Source organism: Uloborus diversus, chromosome 10, assembly GCF_026930045.1.
Source record: "Uloborus diversus isolate 005 chromosome 10, Udiv.v.3.1, whole genome shotgun sequence".
In the NCBI taxonomy this organism is placed as follows: Eukaryota; Metazoa; Arthropoda; class Arachnida; order Araneae; family Uloboridae; genus Uloborus; species Uloborus diversus.
In genome coordinates, this window is record NC_072740.1 from 1352667 (window position 1) to 1371503 (window position 18837).

An 18837-nucleotide genomic window follows, 5' to 3' on the forward strand; every position below is an offset into this window, starting at 1 on the left:
CGGAAGAAAAATAAATAGTTGGAATTTTTAGCAATAGATGGCGCTATAAGCATCATAATTAAATAGTGGTCGACTACAAATGACAAATAAATCATAAAATATTACCTAAGGTGTAAACTGTACGTTAAAACACCGTACTACTCAGCGTGCACGAGGGTATTGGTGTGATACTGTTACTTAAGTAAGCCCATCCAACACGGAAAGGTCATATCACATCGGATGGGAAAAATTGGTTTTTAATTGTCCTGAAGCCGAAAACCGCATAAAAAGCATCAGTAAAAATCAAATCGGTCTTTAATTTTCGTGAGACTGGCCCAAAAGATGTTCAATATAATGTACCCCGTTTTCTGTAACAAGTTGAAATCGAGAAACAGCATGTTCCACGACTGATTGAAGTGTTTCCGGGATCACGTTTGGAATGTGTTGTGCAATGCATGCCTTCAGCTCAGCAAAGTTTGCAATCGGAGCACTGAACACAACGCCCCATATCCAGAAGTCACATGGGTTAAGATCAGGTGATCGGGACAGCCAGGTCTTTCATTGAGACAGTCATAGTGAACTTCTCAGATGCGAAATGAGGAAAAAAACGTGTATTTGGCGTTTTTATAACAACTTCAATAAGTCGGGTGCATGACAGGTGTTTTGATTTACATATTCTGACACTTGCAGCGCCATCTATTGCTAAAAATTCCAACTATTTATTTTTCTTTTGCCATGCGTTTTCCCCCTTCTTCGATAATATTCCGCTGAAATTTGAGGCCATTCTGACCAGTTGTTATATTTTTACAGGGTTTTGAAAGTTGAACTGTAATTATAATCACCCTGTATATAAAAATAATATGTTGTCGCTATAATGAGAGAGGCATAAGTCATCGTGTCATTTATTGTAGCTTTTGTAGAAACATTTGGTATGTGTTTCGGTTAGTGGAATATTTTTGGGTTCTCCAAGTCATTGGTACACTTAATGGAAATACTAAAGAGCAATTCAAACCCATTGTTAAATCAATCTGTAAAATTTGTGACTTAAGGCACTTTCATTCTAGCCTATCTGTATGTGTAGTAATATGTTATGTCGTTTTTTCTGAGCTGTTATTTTCATTGCTATTTAATGGATGTGTGTGTGTGTGTGTGTTTTTGAAATTCTTCATTCAATTGTGAAAAATTTAGATCTAGGTAGTTTTTTCACTTTCTTAATATTCGGTTTATTTTGTTTCCTTTGTTGCCACTGTACCATTTTCAAATTCAATATTCAGGGGGAGATAATGGCCCTATCTTATTTTTCGTGAAAAAATATTCTTAATTAAACAGTTCATTATTGGAAACTCATTAATGAAAACTTCTAAAAGAGAGATAGCATCATATTGAAATAAAATTATAAGAGCAGTTGCTGATGCTATCATTCCCCCCCCCCCCTTCCAAGTATTCTGAGTGTCATCAGAAACAAAGTATTTTTGGTGTACATGGATGACTAATTTTTAAAAGAAAAAGTCTTGATTAATTAAATTATTCTTCACAACAAAATTTACACGCTGGCTGCTATGTTAAATCATTTAGTTTAATCATTCATGAGGCTATTGATCACATTTTGTTAAAACAGCATCAGTCTGCAACTCATGCCTTTTTGAGAAAATGCAAAATTTTTCGTGTCTTGTACTATGCTTATTTTAAAACTGACTGGTATTTTAGTACCAAGCCATGTGTTTTAGAATATATATTTCAAAATACTTAAAAGTGAAAATTCCAATAAAGTTACTGATGCCCTATTAATAAATCACAGTTCAGCGCATGAGACACTTGTTTTTCCATTTTGGGGACTCTTTCTTTTAAACATTTTGTGGAAACTGAGTCTAGATTTTTCAATTTTATGCCTAGAAACAGGGGTCTGGCCAGAGGATATTTGGGTCCGTTAACGGACCCTTCACAATAATCCGATCAACCAAAACGGACCTTTCACAAAATCCCGATCAAACAAAACGGACCTTTCACAAAATCCCGATCAAACAAAACGGACCTTTCACAAAATCCCGATCAACCAAAACGGACCCTTCACAAAATTCTGATAAACAAGAACAAATCTTTCACAAATTGTTTATTGAAAGAGCAAATCTGAAATCAAAATAATGCGTATTAAACCGATAGTTTTTTAAACCTTTTTTAAAGTCAAATTAGAGGGATCAGCTTATATAAAATCTGCTAGTTTTGCAAAGAAAAAAAAATCGGCACTCTTGTGATGCTACTGCAAGCGATAAATTGCTACTGCCACCAAATAAATATAATGCTTGTTATTTGTTTCTTGGAAAGAAATTTACAGCTGAAAATAAGTTTAGTTTTAAATAATTTTGTTTGTTTTATCACTGCTAATTAGCAGTGGTGTTGTTGTAAACTTTTCTGAAAAAGCTTTGGTAAGCACTTTTCTCGCAGCGGCTGATGATTTAATAAACAATAATAATATATATCAGCGAAATGAACTTAGAACTGCAAAGGGAAGGGTGGGAAAAAATATGATCGCTTCAGATAGGGTTACCAACTTCAAAATTATCGCCATTTAGCGTCTGGCGTTAAACCTTTACAACGACTTGATTAGAAAATATTCTCATCATCTCACCAGCTTGTCAATATTTGTGTTTTTATGGTGCTGTATGATGTTTAACTGTTATTTTGGGAGAAAACTATATGGGTTTGATTTTTCAATGCTAACAAGAATGATTTCCGTTAAATAAACACTTTTACTTGCCTTTTTTTTTTCTTAAATGTCTACATTTTGAAGAATACAATCTTTTAACATTCGATATAAGAATCATGTTTTGTTCTTTTTTCAAGTTAACTTCGTTTATTAGGATGCAAATAAATGAAAAGCCTCTATTTTTGTTAGAACACGCATTTCAAGTTTTTAAAGCAAAATTCCATTTTCTTTTATGAGTCAAAAATTAAAATGCTGAATCAATGGTTTAATTTTATTTTTGCTTTAACTGTGTCCACAGATATTAATGACATGATTATCATAGGACTCTGAAATGCAATTTAAAAATAATTAATAAAAAATATTTCTTTTACAAGCCATTTTTATGCCTTTGATTCCTTCACTTAGAGAATTGCGATCTCTTTGCATCTGCTATGGGATTCCGATTTTTTGAATTTTTGATGTTTAGTCTGTTTTGTTAAGAAGTAAACAAATTAAATCTCTTTTTATTTTTGTTAAATTCACGAAATTTATAAGTTTTAAACCAAATTCTGTGTTTTTTTAAGAGTGTCTTGGGTCAAAAAGTTAAATGCTGACCCCCCCCCCCCCCCCCTCGTCTAAATTTTATTTATTTATTTATTTATTTTTTTTGTTACATTTATTTTAAATGCTGCACAGAAATATTTCTAGTATAATTTAACATAATGTAGAATGGTAGAAAAATATTGCTACTTGAGGGAGCGATGCCGCCCCCCCCCCTTCCGCCCCGCCAAATACTAGAAAAACACCCCAGAATTATATTCTCAACATAGAAGAGGAAAACACTCTACCTTTAAGTTTAAATGATGCAGTTTGTGCCCGCTCTAAATTCTAAAATTTCGACTTGACAATTTATTATTATTATTTTTTTTTTTTTTGCGAAATTATTTGATTTTTCACAAAATTAATTCACTTTTCACAAAATTATTTTATTTTTCACAAAAAACGGACCTTGTGAAAAATCCTGGACAGACCCCTGAGAAAACTTGTTTCTGGGACCACCACAATAACTAGTTTCAAAATTGTTTCTTACTGATCCCATAACATATGTATATTATTTAGCTTGTGAAATCCAGTCTCACTTTTGTATGAACTAATGAAATCTACTGAAGGAAATGACATTTCAAAATGTTCTAGGTTAATGAGTTCAAGCCCAAATCATGGAAAAATGCATATGCCCATAAACTGAATGCAAAGTTAGAAAGAGGCACTTCATATTTCATAAATGATGATGCACAAGCTGAAGTTCCAAAAGAAGGTATTATCCCAGGTAAGTAATATATATATATATATATATATATATATATATATATATATATATATATATATATATATATATATATATATATATATTTATGTAAATAAAATATTTGATATGCAGTGCATGGTCAAATTATTAAGGACACTACTCTAATATTCTCGTATTTTCAAGTTTACACTCATTCTTTTTCAGAAATAAATCAGGAACCACATTTTTTAAAAATTTTGTATAGCAGCTGGTATCATGATTATTGTTTTTTAGAAGTGGCTAGTTACCACTTCTAAAACCAAATGAATACCAGAAATACCGGACTGTGTAAGTTTACAAATATTTGAGTTTATTCCAGTTTTAGTCTGTAGTGAGAAAAAACTGCTGTGTTGTCGTGAGGTTATATTGAGTATTCCAGTATTAATTCTTTGTAAGTTTTGGTGTCCGCTATAGTTAATACATAAGTAAGATTTATTAATAAGGCAATATTGCTACATTTTGTGATTAAATTTCAATATTTTATTTATATTATTGTTTGATATTGTCAAAACTGTGTTTTTAAGAATGGGCAAGGCTTCAGACACGTCCCCTAGAAAATGTTGGGAAATAGCATTACTACTCCTTTCCTTACATTTCTAGAAAGCTAATGCCAATTTAACAGATATTTTTAAGTCAGTAGTTGCATGCATCAAAAACTAAAAATTGACCAAAACTAATCCCTGAAAACAGATCGCATAGACAAATGTGACAGAAAATGCATCACTGCTCCTTGTGCTGGCCGTAGAATCAGGGATATGTGCTTTTTTGGGGATATTTAACTCTCTTTAAAAAAACACTCTGGATGGAGTAGCTCACCCAGGTGGTGTCACACGTGGCCTGGGGGTACTGATAAAAAAAGCTTTTTTCAACCAAAATGCTAAAAGTAGTCGTCAGAGAAGCATGCCTATAAAACATTAAGCTAATCAAAACAATAACATTCTCTGTTAATAGCACTATTTACTAATAGCACTTATGCGATTCCAGTCCTCATCAGACGATTTTTGGGTTGTTTTCTCTTTTTCACAGCTTTGGTGTGGCATGTTTTTTTTACTCTTTGACCAATCACCTCTGGACAGTTCTGGTGGTAACTTCAATGCCCTGTTCATTCATAAGAGACTACACTCCTTTTGTGATTTTTGAGGGAAATATCACTATCTGTGGCTGGGGTACAAGCATTGATGATGTGTTTTCTGCCTCATTTTCCTAAGTGATCCACTTCCAGTGGCATGTTTTGGACAATTTCAATTTTGATATATCCAACTATTGACCTAAAAATACCTGTTATACTTGCAATAACTCTCTGGGTAGGTGTGGAAGGAAGTAGCAATGCTTGTATTTCCCTATATTTTCTAGGAGACATGTTTGAAGCTTTGCCCATTCTTAAAAAAACAGTTTTGACAATATCAAGCAACAATATAAATCAAATATTGAAATTTAATCTCAAACTGTTGTAACATTGCTTTATTAATAAGCGTTAATTACATATTAACTATAGACACCAAAACTTTTGAAGAAATACTTCTCAAATACTTAACATAACCTCACGACAACAGCAGTTTTTTATTATTAGAGACTAAAACTAGAATAACATCAAATATTTGTAAAATGACCCAGACTCTTTGTGTTGTCACTTCTAAAAAACTACGATAATGATAACAGCAGCAGTTCAGAATAAAAAAAAATTGTTGTTTGTGGTTTATTTCTTCAAAAAGTGAGCCTAAACTTGAAAATAGAGAATTTGAGAAGTATCCCTAATAATTTGACCACCCACTGTAAGTCTAAGCACTGTGTTTTGCACCTTGTTTATATTGATTTTTCGTTAGTTTCAATTTCTCTCTGTATATACACTGGCGAGAGAAAAATCCCAACACCAAGAAAGACTTGTGCTAGACAAAGCAAATTTAGTAGGCATGTTTATGCATCTGAAAAAAGACATTGCTTAAAATTTTGTGCTCCTTATGTACTGTGGTGCTGACAGTAGCCGCACTGATAGTTTTTACAATATGGTTTCTTTAAATGCATACTGTAGAGTTCTTGATTGTTATTTTTCTAAGAAATTAGACGTATTAAGTTGATGTTTGACAAGAATATGTTTAAGAAGACGAAAAAGCTATTATCATCAGCTCACCGAATTTGATTGAGGCGATTTTCTTTCTGCGATAATGCATAAAGACTTTCCCGGAATGTATCTACTGTACATGATCGTTAGGAGAAATGGTCCAGGGATGGTATTGCCTCAAGAAGATCAGGTTCTGAGCGGCCACATGGCCTTTACTGAGAGAGAAGAACGGCACATTCGGTGTACGGTTGTGGCACACTATATTGCATTCCCAGCAGAAATTCGAGCTGTAGTTGGCATCACAGTGACTCAATCAAGTGTCAGAAATCGGGTACTTCATGGGCAGTTTCCAGCTGGGTATTCCACTGATGCCAAGATAGTGTCATTTGCAAGCCAGAGCTCATTGGAAGACGGAGTAGAGACCCGTGGTGTTTTCTGATGAACGCAGATTCTGCCTTGATGCAAGTGATGGTTGTGTTTGGTCAGAAGAAGCGTGCAACCAAACTGTCTTCGGCCTAGACTCACTGGACCTATACCTACCGGGGAGCGATTTCCTATGACAGCGGAAGCACGCTCCTGGTTATTCCAAACACACTGACTGTAAATTTGTTTGTCAGTCTGGTATTTTAACCTGTAGTATTGCCATTCAGGGACCACACTAAGCATAAAAAGACGAGCCAGCTGGTCGCCGAAGGTGGCTAGTAGATATATATATATATGCTGGAAGTAAGCAATTTTTAAGCCAACAAAAAATGAAAAAAAAAGGAACGTAATTAAAGCAAAAAAAAAAAAAGACATATAAAGGAGCTTTATCTTAAAAATGCGCAAAGCAGCAATTAACAAAACAAAGTATAATAATGGAAAGAAACAAATTCTAGAAAAAGTACACTTAAAAAAGAAAAAGGGAGGAGATGAATTAAAAAAGTCAAATACAAAGAGAAGGCTGCTTTAAGATCAAACTCATCAGCATTGAAAATCTCAAAGTAACAAATACCAGATCAACAAAGCAATATAAAATTGTAATCAGGCTGACACACTACAAAATGCAAAGAATGCATACTTTGCATAGGCAAACCAAATTTTGAAAAGAAAAAGTTGAATGTGTCCAGTGTGGGTTTAATACACTAGATTTTGGGAAATATTCAATTAAAGGAAAAAATCTATGTAAGTGGGGGTTTCTTCTGCTTTGCTACATCCAAATGGATAAATGTAGCAAAGACTCCAATGGATCACTCCACTACCAAGAAAGAGCACTTACTTGTAAAGTTCCAGGCAAAAAGTAAATACATGTCCATCTTATCAGTAGCGGTCCAAATCATCAACATAAAAGCAATAAACATAGCCAAAGAGTGAAAACCATAAAAGCAAATCCATATTTTGCATGTGGTCGTCCTCTAGAATACATAATACATCTACCTACCACCTTCACAACCTGTACTTTCAGTTGCAAGTTTCGTTTGTTAGGCAGTTAGAGGGTTACAGTTAGCCAATCTCAAAGGAACAATTCTGAATTGCTTTTTTGATACCTTTTGATACCTTAATAAACCTTTAATTAAGATAACATGGAGTCCATGGATATTTTAATCTCCTTTCATGCCTGGCCAATTATAGCTCGGAGCTGCAATAAAATGAATGAACAAACAAATAATGAGTGTCTAAGAAAGTGTTAAAATGCACAGCACATAAATTTTAATGTACTGAAATACTTGATCACCAAACTCAGAAGCCAAAAATAGTTGTAAATTTTGAAAAGTTGAAAATAAGATGAGAAATCTGGAATTCTGTTTTTTTCCTTTTTCTAACAGACTATAAAACCTGAATTATGATTTTCTTCCTCCACACCAAATTTCAATTTAAACTGCCTGGCAGTTTGTAGTTGCAACTTTAGAAATAATCATAATTCAGTAATTAAGTCTCCAAACTGAACTGATAATTTTAATCAGATTTTTTCAACTGAGTTTCACTTGCCATATTCACTTGTTCCAAAAAATGGATGCATAATTCAGTTAAGTGCACTGTAGCATAAGTTGAAATCATTACTTATTAACACTAGAACGACTGACATTTTCTGTATACCTAGAAAGACTGAAGGGGCCAGTGTGGCCCCTACCCATTTTTGGAGTGAATTCTTTTAAAAATTCTTCCTGAGGGAGTCCACATGCCTGATACACCTTCTTTCATGACTAAATAAAAACTTTGTACTTAATTATTTTTAGTTTTTCTCTCTATATTGGGCAAAAGGTTGAATTAGTTTTCCTTTCTAAGAGCAATGGCCACTGTTAGGATGGTAAGCAGTCGGTACTGTTTATAGCATTTGGATATCCAACCGGCTGCATAAAGAGGAAGTTACAGGTTAAACTAGAGTGAATGGCATTTTTTTATGCTACAACAATTAGGAGAAAGAAAAAAAAAATTTTTAGTTGTCAAAATGCTTAGGGGCCACTGTGGCCCCTCCCGTCTTTCTAGGTATAAGGATCAATATTAACAGTACTATGAGGCGAATGATCAAATGATTAAACAAGCATTCATATAGTGTCATATAATGAAAAGTCAGAAAATTCCATTAAGTTCCGTTAGATATTATCCGAGTTATTAAACAACAAACTACGCGAGGGGCCACACAGGTCCCTCCGTCTCAAATTCTGATTTTTTTTTCTACCATAATTTGTTTCATTGTTATAATTGCGTTTTTTTTAGCTTACAGGTATGGTACTACTTTAGTACCATACACAGAAGAAGATAAAATGAATATGGAGTACCAGTCTGGAGAAAAAGGCATGAAAGTACTTGGGTTCACTAAAGCTGAAAACGTAAAGTATATCATGCGGTTTTTATTTGGAAAAAAATTGAGTTAAAAACTGAAGTACTTTAAAATTATTTATTAATAATACAAGGGTTAATCAAATATAAACTGGAATTTCTTTTAAAAAATTGTTTGTATCAACCAAAAGATTTTTACACCAGCTATTTTTTTTCTACATATTGTCTTTTCTCTGATACACATTTATTTTCCCTATAAAATTGCCTAGTTTTTGATGCTGTCGTGATAGAAAGAAGAGGTACATGTGAAGAGCGAATTGCACACGAACTCCTCAATACAATTGCATCATCATTATTTTTTTTGTCCTCCTAGGTCTTTTTTTAAGTGTTACAAGCAAATGGCAGTCACAAGGCGATAAATCTGGACTGTACCGAGGGGTTTCAGAGGTGTCCAATGAAATTTCTAAAAAATTTCTCGCTTTAAAGTGCAGTATGTGGCTTTGCATTTTCATAGAGAAAAATCACATTACTTATCACTTGGCGTCCTTGTCTGCTGCAATATGCAACTTCGGCTTTATCCAAAAGGTGACATTAATAGCCTGCATTAGTTGTTCTTCATCAATAATGTCACAAATGGCAACAATGTTGTCCACAGTGATTCTTCTCGGTGGTCTCTTTCCATCAGGTTCATTTTTTACAGCTTCTCTTTCTGCCATGTATTTATAATCCTACTCATACGCTTGAGTGTGCAAAGTATTTCTTCTGCAAACTGTGCATGAAGCTGTCTCCAAATTTCAAAGGGTTGGGTGCCTTCTTTTGTGAGAAATTTAATTAATTATGCATTGTGCAACAGTGGTGTGGAATTCTTGCTCATTCATGGCTTACTGAAGCAGCCCAGATCTCCAAAGTGTGTACAAACTCAAAAACCCTTCTTCAGACATCCCCAAATTGGCAAAGTTCCACCCCAGATTTATAATTAACAACAGCGTTAAGTTAAATTTAGTTTTATATTTGATCTACCCTCGAATACAGGGTGTTTCTGAACTCTTTGGCTAAACTTTAGGGGGTGATAGTATATATCAGGTCAAACAATATAATGGTAAAAATAAGGGTTCCAAACCTCTTCTAAAGGAAATAGGTGACATTAAAATTTAGGGTCCAGAATTTCAAATGATCATAAACAATGGAAAAATTGGTCAATTTGTTTGAGGTTTTCGATAAAATTGTTCTTTTATCAGTATTTTCCTGAAAATAAATTTCGAAGGTGTAGTTTTAAAAATGCCAATGGAGGGCGCTTTAGACTTGGGAGTAATGAACAACTATTTTTTACTGTTATTTTTAAATCTCATTAAATGTTTTCTAATGCTTGGTCTTAAACTTAAATTTTCAGCTTAAAACCAGAATCCTTGAGAGTGATTAAGTTGCACAAATTGAACTGTGTTCAGAAGTTGAAATACACTCTGTCACAAAAAAAAACATTCACCCGGAAGGAAACGAACGATCTTAAGGAAACTTAAAATGCATGTACTCCATTAGAAGATATGGAAATGATTTTAAATTCAGAACAAAATATTGTTTTATTAAGAAGTTATGACACGATAAAGGTTACAAAACCGGAAGTAGTATAGCCTCCTCTAACAGCTATACAAGACAAAACACGTTATGGTATGGAGTGAAATAGGTTACTTATGACCACTGGAACTAAATCAGGATTTATTGTTGAAGGTAACACATCTTCTGTCTGTCATAACTCGGCTAATCAAGTGCAGCGAAATCCAATCTATCTCAATAAACAGCAGTTCGGGATACCAGAATCTTCCAGTCGACTCCGGATTGTTTTTCTTCATACGATCATTTTTTTGGAAGGGGTTGACGGCATGGAACTATGTTAGCAACCTTGTTGATATGGTAGTGTCCATTCTTATGATGTGCGATCTTCGCGCTTATTTCTGTTTCTAGAATGTTTTAACTGACCGCAATGGAGTGACTCATTTATTTTCACCTACACTAAGCTACTACCATATCGCTCCGACCGAGGTGATGGCAAATACGCTCGCTAAACTAACCTGCTTCTCTGAGACCTACTGTATGTCCTTTTAAAAAGTCCAACAATAGCTCGTATACCTCTAAAAAGACGTCTTTGTTACAATAGCGTCCTTACAACTCTATAGTTTCGTTTGAGGTGCCCTTTGACACAAACTTACCCACTTTCAATCATACCTATCTGCACATCCTGTATGCACATTGCGCGCTTAACCTTTCCTCACTGGCGAAGTAATTTAAATTATTTCTTACCAAACTACATTCCTGCAGAGTTTGTTGGTTGCATCTTAATCAATTCTTGATGCATACATTTTTTTTTTTGTTTGCGCAACATAATCACTCCCAATGATTCTGATTTTAAGCTGAAAATTTAAGTTTAAATCCAAGCATTAGAAAACTAATGAGATTCAAAAATAGCAGTAAAAAATAATTGTTCATTACTCCAAAGTCTAAAGCGCCCTCTATCAGCATTTTTTAAACTACTTCTTCAAAATTTATTTTAAAAAAAATACTGGCAAAAAGAATAATTTTAACGAAAACCGCAAACGAATCAACCAATTTTTCCGTTTTTTATGATCATTTGAAATTTTGGACCCTAAACTTTAATGGCGCCTATCTCCTTCGGAAGAAGTTTGGGACCCTTATTTTTACCTTTATATTGTTTGTCCTGTGATATATACTATCACCTCTTAAAGTTTTGCCCAAGAGTTCAGAAACACCCTGTATGATGTTGAATAAATAAATTATTTAGCATCAAATTGTATATACATTAGATTCATTTTTAAATTGAGATGGAAAAATTTCCTTTGAATCCCCTCCCTCCCCACACACTTAAATAAACCTCTATAAGTCTGTATTTAATTTCTTTTTAAAGCAGGATCCTTATTTGCTTTGAGAAAACAAAAAACTAAATGTTTTCTAGAAGGCTTTAGTTCATATTCAAAAGCTTTAAACATGATTAAAAGATTTATTTTTTAAATTTCCTTTCACTCCTGGGAACGGGGGGGGGGGGAGAAGAGGTGAGACTTAGCCATCATGTGTGTTTGGTAAACAAGATGCCAATTGACATCAATTCCAGATTCTTTTAAGGTATTTAAAATTTTCATAATGGGTTTCAAAATTTTATATTAAAGGCCATTATTTTACAGCTTAAAAATTAAACTTTACTGCATTCAGACTATTGGACCAACATTATTTTAATACACTTTGAGGTTTATGTAGCAACTATAGCAATTGGTTTTCATCAAGGTATTTTTAAGAGATATACCTGTGAAAGATCTGTTATATATACAGAAAAGTATTCATTTATTGGACAAATCTGGAGGGTAGTAAACCTAATCCTCTTTAAAGTAGTCACCTTGTGACTCTGCTCTTCTATTAGTTATCCATTGATAGAAGAGCTCGGCTGTTGTTGCAACCATAATGTCCTCCCCTGTTTGAATTTTTGTTCCTTTCAATTGCCTCTTGAGTTCAGAAAACAGTCAGAAGTCCTGGGTGGCTATATCAGTAGAGTACAAAGTCTGTTAAACCACAGGAGTCTTTTTTTTCAGCAAAGAAAGCTAAATCACGTGAGAAAAAAGTGCCAGAAAATCATCATCGAAAGCTGTCAGCCTCTTCCGAATGCTTTCCTCTTGACCATCACACAGTTTCTGACAAAATAAGATGCATTAGCATTGCTCTAGTTGTTCCCTCATTTTCCTTGAAATTAAAAAAAAAAAAAAAGGCGACCTACTTCTTTAGTCAATTGCTGTTTGCCAGTGACTGATGCTGTAGACAGACTGGAAAAAAATTCTTCATGTGTTCAGAGGTTCAATGTCAGTTCATGTAAGAGTGTTTGATCTATCATGTTTTCACAAAAATAAGTAAATAAAATAACTTCAGATAATTTTCTAAGAGACCTAGAATAATTATATAAAATATGCTAGTTTCATTCGACTCTTTTCAAAATAGAGCAGTTTTGTTTAGATTCATTTACTTATACCAAAGAAGTTAACATCTGCATTTTCCAAAAAATGTATATTGCCCCCAAAACAGCAGAAAAAATGTATTTGTAAGCACAACTATAACAGTGTTGTGTGTTTTTATTTGGAACTCTGGATACCTAGAAGCATTTTTAGAAACTCTTGTTGGTGCGGCTAAAATCTAACTGTAGAATTTTGTGTGAAATTTTTAGTAACAAGGCTAGTTTGCCACCTTGCAAGAAGTATTTTGTTTCAATTAACTTGTTAACTTTTAAGAAATGCTTGCTGAGATTTTCGGATAATTTTATGTTTTTATTTATAACTCAACATGTGTAATTCTTCTATAAAATGCAATAACTTAGTATTATATTCCTTTGATAAAAGTTACTAATGATAGCAAAAATATGCAATTCTATTGGTTGTTAAACAGATTGCTTTATTTTTTGTAACAATTTAAGAATAGTTGCAACTGAATCATTTATTTGGTTTTCATTCTGAGTTTTATTATTCATTTTATTCAGGTTCAAAGATTTCATCATGTTGGGGACAAAACTATGTATGTATATGGACAGAAAAACAGAGAGGTAAATCATCTATGTTTTGTGCTAGTAAAGAAATGTATGAAATAAGTTTACAGTTGTAAATGTTTAATGCTGGTGGGTAAATCCACCATAAAATAGTGATTGTCTGGACCTGCTAAACAATTCCAAGATAAGTAAAAAAAAGGTGGGAGACAAACTAAACAGCTTTTTTTTGTGGCATTTTTATGTACATACATATTATTTAGAGGCAAAAGTTAAAACTTTGCTGGCACATAGAAAGTACTTTGCTTGTGGGATTTGTTAAACTTAGCATCAGATACCTTGTTTTCATACACATACCTGCCTACTCTACTGGTTTTTCCGGGAGGTTCCTTCATTTTAAGCATTTCTCTCGATTGTGTATGCAATGTAAGGGACTTGCATTTAATTGTGCTTTGATGGATAGTAAAAAAGTTCTATTTTCCCCTAAATATAATGAAAAATGTGATATTGCTGTGTGTCTGAATCATCTGCTAGATTTTTTTTTCAGTAGATGTTGGTAAGTATGCATACAACATTTCCAAGAAAATAATTTAAAAAAAAGCTCTACTGTGGAACTATCTTCTTAATAGAAGGACTCTACTAACTTAATGCAAATTCTATGGCCCATACCCATTTTGTGTTATTGAGCTTATATCCCCTGTTTGCATCAGTAGATAACATCAAACTCTTTGTCATTAGACAAAGACTCAGAAACTCGGTATTCCACTCAGCTGACAAAATATCAGATATCGACAGTAAACCCTTCTTTTTCATGATACCACCTACGCTTGTAGCTAAAAACTCGATAGAACTTACTGATAACTAAACAACTGTACTCAATAATACCATCCTGTATTTGTTGGATTCGCGTGCTACCGTGAATGAAATACTCGAAGTTCGAGGAACTAAAACGGGGTTGTTGGAAGCCCAACAGAAATTGTGGAGTGATCTGCTCGGGGGGAAAATTGAATTAAAAACACATTTATTCAATACAGTTTTATTCAATAGCGATAAATATATCTTAAAACTTGTAATATCAGGAAGGGTAAATAAGCTACTTTTAAACCCACAAACATTTTGATGGAAAGTAACCCCCCCCCCCCCCCACACACAAGAACATTTATAGGAACACATATCATAATACAGTATCGTTCAATTCCAAAACTTAACGAACTAGTCAACGCTAGTCCACCTTGAGTCCAATGCCTAAAAATAGAATAGTCCTGATAAAACTTAAGATGAAAGTTCATACCACTTAGGATATTCACTCCTAATACTTGGCATATCAAAACGTGAAGACCTGATCCTTCCATAGGATCAATTGTAGTTATATTTAGGTTTTTACCACTTAATGCATTTGCCCATATCCAATATGGTGAAAGTTACCGGCAGACACTTTGTTTTTATGCCATGTTCTTAAAAATAACTATTACCACTCTCCTTACTTCCTAGTCACCCTTCTCCCCACACTACTGAAATTGCTCAAAATGACTTACACTATACCTATGCATAAATTTTCTGTCCAAAAAAAAAAAAAATATCCATTTTTGCTACTTTTTTGAAAGAAATTCGTACTTGAAGGGGTAAAAAGTTAAATTTTCTGTTTCCATTTCACATTAGTAAACTAAAGCTGGAAAATTATAACGGAGTCAAGATAGCCTAAGCATTTTTCTGTGTATTATATTCTTAATTATTACTAACATTTTTTATGAATACTTTCTTCTTAGAGTAAGAGCGTAGGACCCTCAAAAGAGTGGTGTAGTGGTTAAGCGCTGGTCTCTTATGCCCAAAGGAGCAAGTTAGAACCAGGGGACAGTTGGTAGATTTTCAAGATGCTAAAGATTGACAGCATCTATGTCATATAATTATGCGGCAAAGATCCCTGGAGTACTTGTATAGCTTGGAGTTCTCTTGGCAATATTAAATTCCTAGTGCAGTTTTGCATCAAAGAGTACCCAGATGTCTCCATCTAGTGGGAGAACTGGGCGTCAAAATTATCCTAGTATTGGCATCCACTGATAGTGGTGCTGCATGAAAAGATGGATACTGTATCAGAGGATTGCCCTAGGTCTTCAAAAGATTATGCCTCGAATGTAGCCCCATTAGTAAGAGTCCAACCGTGTTGAAATACCTAGACTCATGACTTTCAGTATGAATGATAACTTAAGACATGGTACAAAATATCCTTGACATCATTATCTTTGCTTCAGGGTTGGCAAAAAACCCGGGTTTTTTTTTAAAAAGCCCATGAATCCAGGGTTTTTTTGGGTTTAAATAAAACCCAAAAGTTACCTTTTTTTTCATTTTACTTTATTGTATTTCATTTTGTTATGCAAAACTACTGTAGAACCTCAAGTACTTTAAATCCCTTTTTACTGAATTTCAGCTTAATCAAGACATTTCTTTGAATTTTATGGTGCCTGTTTTTCTATTTCTGTGTACAGAGTAAGAGATATTCAACTTTTTCGTAAGATAATGAAAATACTGTACATCCTGTTCTGTTTTCTGTCGACCGTTTCAAAAATCTGTTAATTTCTAAAAAAATATACATTTTGTTTATTCGAGATTTGTGATGTGTGGGTTTGCAGAAAATAATTCACATGAAAGCCTTTTAGCTAGAGTAGTTTCCTCTGTACAATCTACAAATATTGAGAAAATCAGATGCAACAGGACTTAAGTCAAGATAATTTGAGTTATTTATAGACCAGTTAAGAAAAAGTTAAATACATTTATTTAAAATCTTTGAAGTATTTTTTTTAATGCCGTTAAGAGTTAAGAAATACAAAGTTCAAAATTCATTTTTTGTGTCCATTGTCTGTGGTGAAGAACAAATAAAAAAGAAGTTTAAATTGAAAAAGTATTTAAATTAATTAATTTTTTAAAAAACTTCTCAGGAAATTTAAAAAAACCCAAAAGTGGGCTAAATAATGGGTTTTTTTTTAAATGTTTTTTTTTTTTCCAAAAAACCCATTGGGTCCAACCCGGCCAACCCTGCTTTGCTTCCATGTACACTGTGTGATATTTAGGAAACATTATTTTAAAGATTTGACTATTTCTTTACAATAATAAATACAATTGCATGAAGTTACATTTTGGTTTTGTTCTGAACTAAATAGTAAGTATGAAGGTTATGTGTATGAATGAAGTTTAGAAAGCATGTGATTATCAAATTTTTTTTTGTTAGAAGTAAGACCTTTTGTTTAAGAAATATCATTTTGCCGCAAGAATGCTTTGATCACAACATTGGAGTCCAGCATTAATATGTGTTTAATAAAATAGCAATGGGCTGCTGCAAAATAAACAAAAGAATGTCTTCAACGTATGAAAAAAAAAAAAAAAAAGAAGGAAAGGGAAAGGAGCAAATGATTTTTCCTGCAACAGAAATATTTCATTGTGTTATTCAATGTTAATCTTAATTCCCACACCTCACCCAAATGCATTAATGATTGCTTTTCCTTACAAAACGGGTGTAAAAAGCATTGAGGTATTTCTGAGTTTGGTTCTACTGCTATAGTTGACTGGGGAGATGTGTCTACTAAAGCTTACTGTTAAGAATTTAGACACAATAAAAAGTTTGAAAAATTCATCTTAAGGTAACTGCAAAAAATACATAGGTAGTTTGGTGGAAAATGCAGGTTCATTTTTAAGTTAATAATAAGGTTAGAGGCACAAGAAATCAAATTCAAACATAAGTTATGTATACATACACAACTTTTGTGTGCAAAGAGCATTTGTCCGTTATGTAATTAATGGAGCTATATAGCCTTCTATTCTGTTACCACTAGCACAAAAACAAAATTCAAATTTCAAAAATAGCATTGTTTTTCAGCTTATAACTTATCACACAACAGTAAACATTTTATTAAATTATATACCATGTTTAAAAATAATCTTAACATGCTTTGATTTCTTAAATTATGAAATAATAAAATATTTTTTATATTTTACCAGCTTGCAGGTGTAATTTTAGCTCCTTTTATTCATGCACTTCATGATACGAAAATGGTTGCTGTTGTTCGATATGTATATTCAGCTAGGTCTGCTCCAAAGATTGGATTTTTGGCTCCTAAAATAAAGCAACATTATGAAGTAAATAAAACATACTCCTTATTTTGCTTAAACTTGATATGTATTGAAAAGGAAATTAATATTCTATGTTATATATTTTTTATATGTTTTCAGTGTCTTGTATTTATAACACTGCCATTTATGGAAGATCTTCGACATTTTGTTTTTTCGCCATTAGATGGGAATCCAAACAACTTACCATCAGGTACGGTAAGTTTTAATTAATATTTATATTTCTATTATGATTTTCCGCAGGCATTTTGAATGATGTTTATCTTTGTATTTGCATAATTTTCAGATGAGCAATTAAATGCTGTTGATGAACTTATTACTGCAATGGATTTAACTGCAACTTAGTGAGTAAAAATTAGTATTTTTACCTTAAGTTGATCATCAGTCTTCACTTTGAGGAATATTTTTGGCATTTGTGCCTATTTTAAGAATTTCTATCATTGTTAGTGAATGTTATTACTAGCTTTAAAAAAATGAATAGTAGCTGTCATTAACATATCCTATATGATAAACTATTTATCAACTTCACTTTAAATTGCCTCTTTATGAAGTTTGATAATGTGAAATCGGGTAGCATCAAATTAGGCTTAACATGAAATGTTCATTTGGTACCGTGAGTTAGCCCACTTATATATTTATCAAATAAGATGGTATCCTGTTAGCATAAAATAATTTCATGGTCCTGTGAGTTTCATGTTCATGAAGTTGAAGTGTATTAAAATGGCTGCATCTTCAAAATTTAAGCTGACAAACTTTTTTCTGTTTCATTTGATTTATTACTATTTGAAAGAGCTGACGAATAGCTTAAAACATTCAGTGTGCTGCAGTGTATGTTCCGACGGCTTATAAATTTGAGTTTCATTACTTTTTGTTTGGTTTTTGAGTAATTCTTTTAGTGAGTGTTGAGGCATCACTTTGAGCCAAGAAATGAAAAAATTAAATACTAGTATCATTGTTAGAGCTCAAAGCTTCTAAAAGAAGATCTTAATTTCATAAAGGATGTCTGTCCACCCTGTTGGTGGACCAATAACTAATTTCTAAACTGTTAGAGATATGCGTATAGTCCCATTGGAAAAAATCTTTAAATTCTGTAAAGAATCAAAATTTATGAAATTTTTTGTCACAAAACCAAATTTTGAAAAAAATATGAAATCTGACTTTTTATACAGTTCCCCAGTCCTAGCAACTATATTTAGTAAAATATTCTTGACACACTAAAAAAAATCACTCTTATACAACCAAAATTGACTGAGTTATAAAGTTTTGAAAAATCATGATTTTCAGAAAAGTTATGACACCAGTAAGATAGCTCTTAAGGGGAGGCATGCAAATTGACAAAGTGTGTTAACAGGTTTAAATTAATT

General features: G+C 33.0%; 1 protein-coding gene across 1 annotated transcript in view; it reads left to right on the top strand.

Moving 5' to 3' along the window:
• Nucleotides 1-18837, top strand: part of LOC129231618 (X-ray repair cross-complementing protein 5-like) — a 73555-nt gene that overhangs the window by 16776 nt on the left and 37942 nt on the right. Inside the window, exons 4-9 of the mRNA XM_054865984.1 lie at nucleotides 3857-3989; nucleotides 8764-8876; nucleotides 13352-13414; nucleotides 17345-17482; nucleotides 17576-17666; nucleotides 17760-17817. Of these exons, the coding sequence (XP_054721959.1) occupies nucleotides 3857-3989; nucleotides 8764-8876; nucleotides 13352-13414; nucleotides 17345-17482; nucleotides 17576-17666; nucleotides 17760-17817 (596 nt within the window). The remainder of the gene's footprint in view (nucleotides 1-3856; nucleotides 3990-8763; nucleotides 8877-13351; nucleotides 13415-17344; nucleotides 17483-17575; nucleotides 17667-17759; nucleotides 17818-18837) is intronic.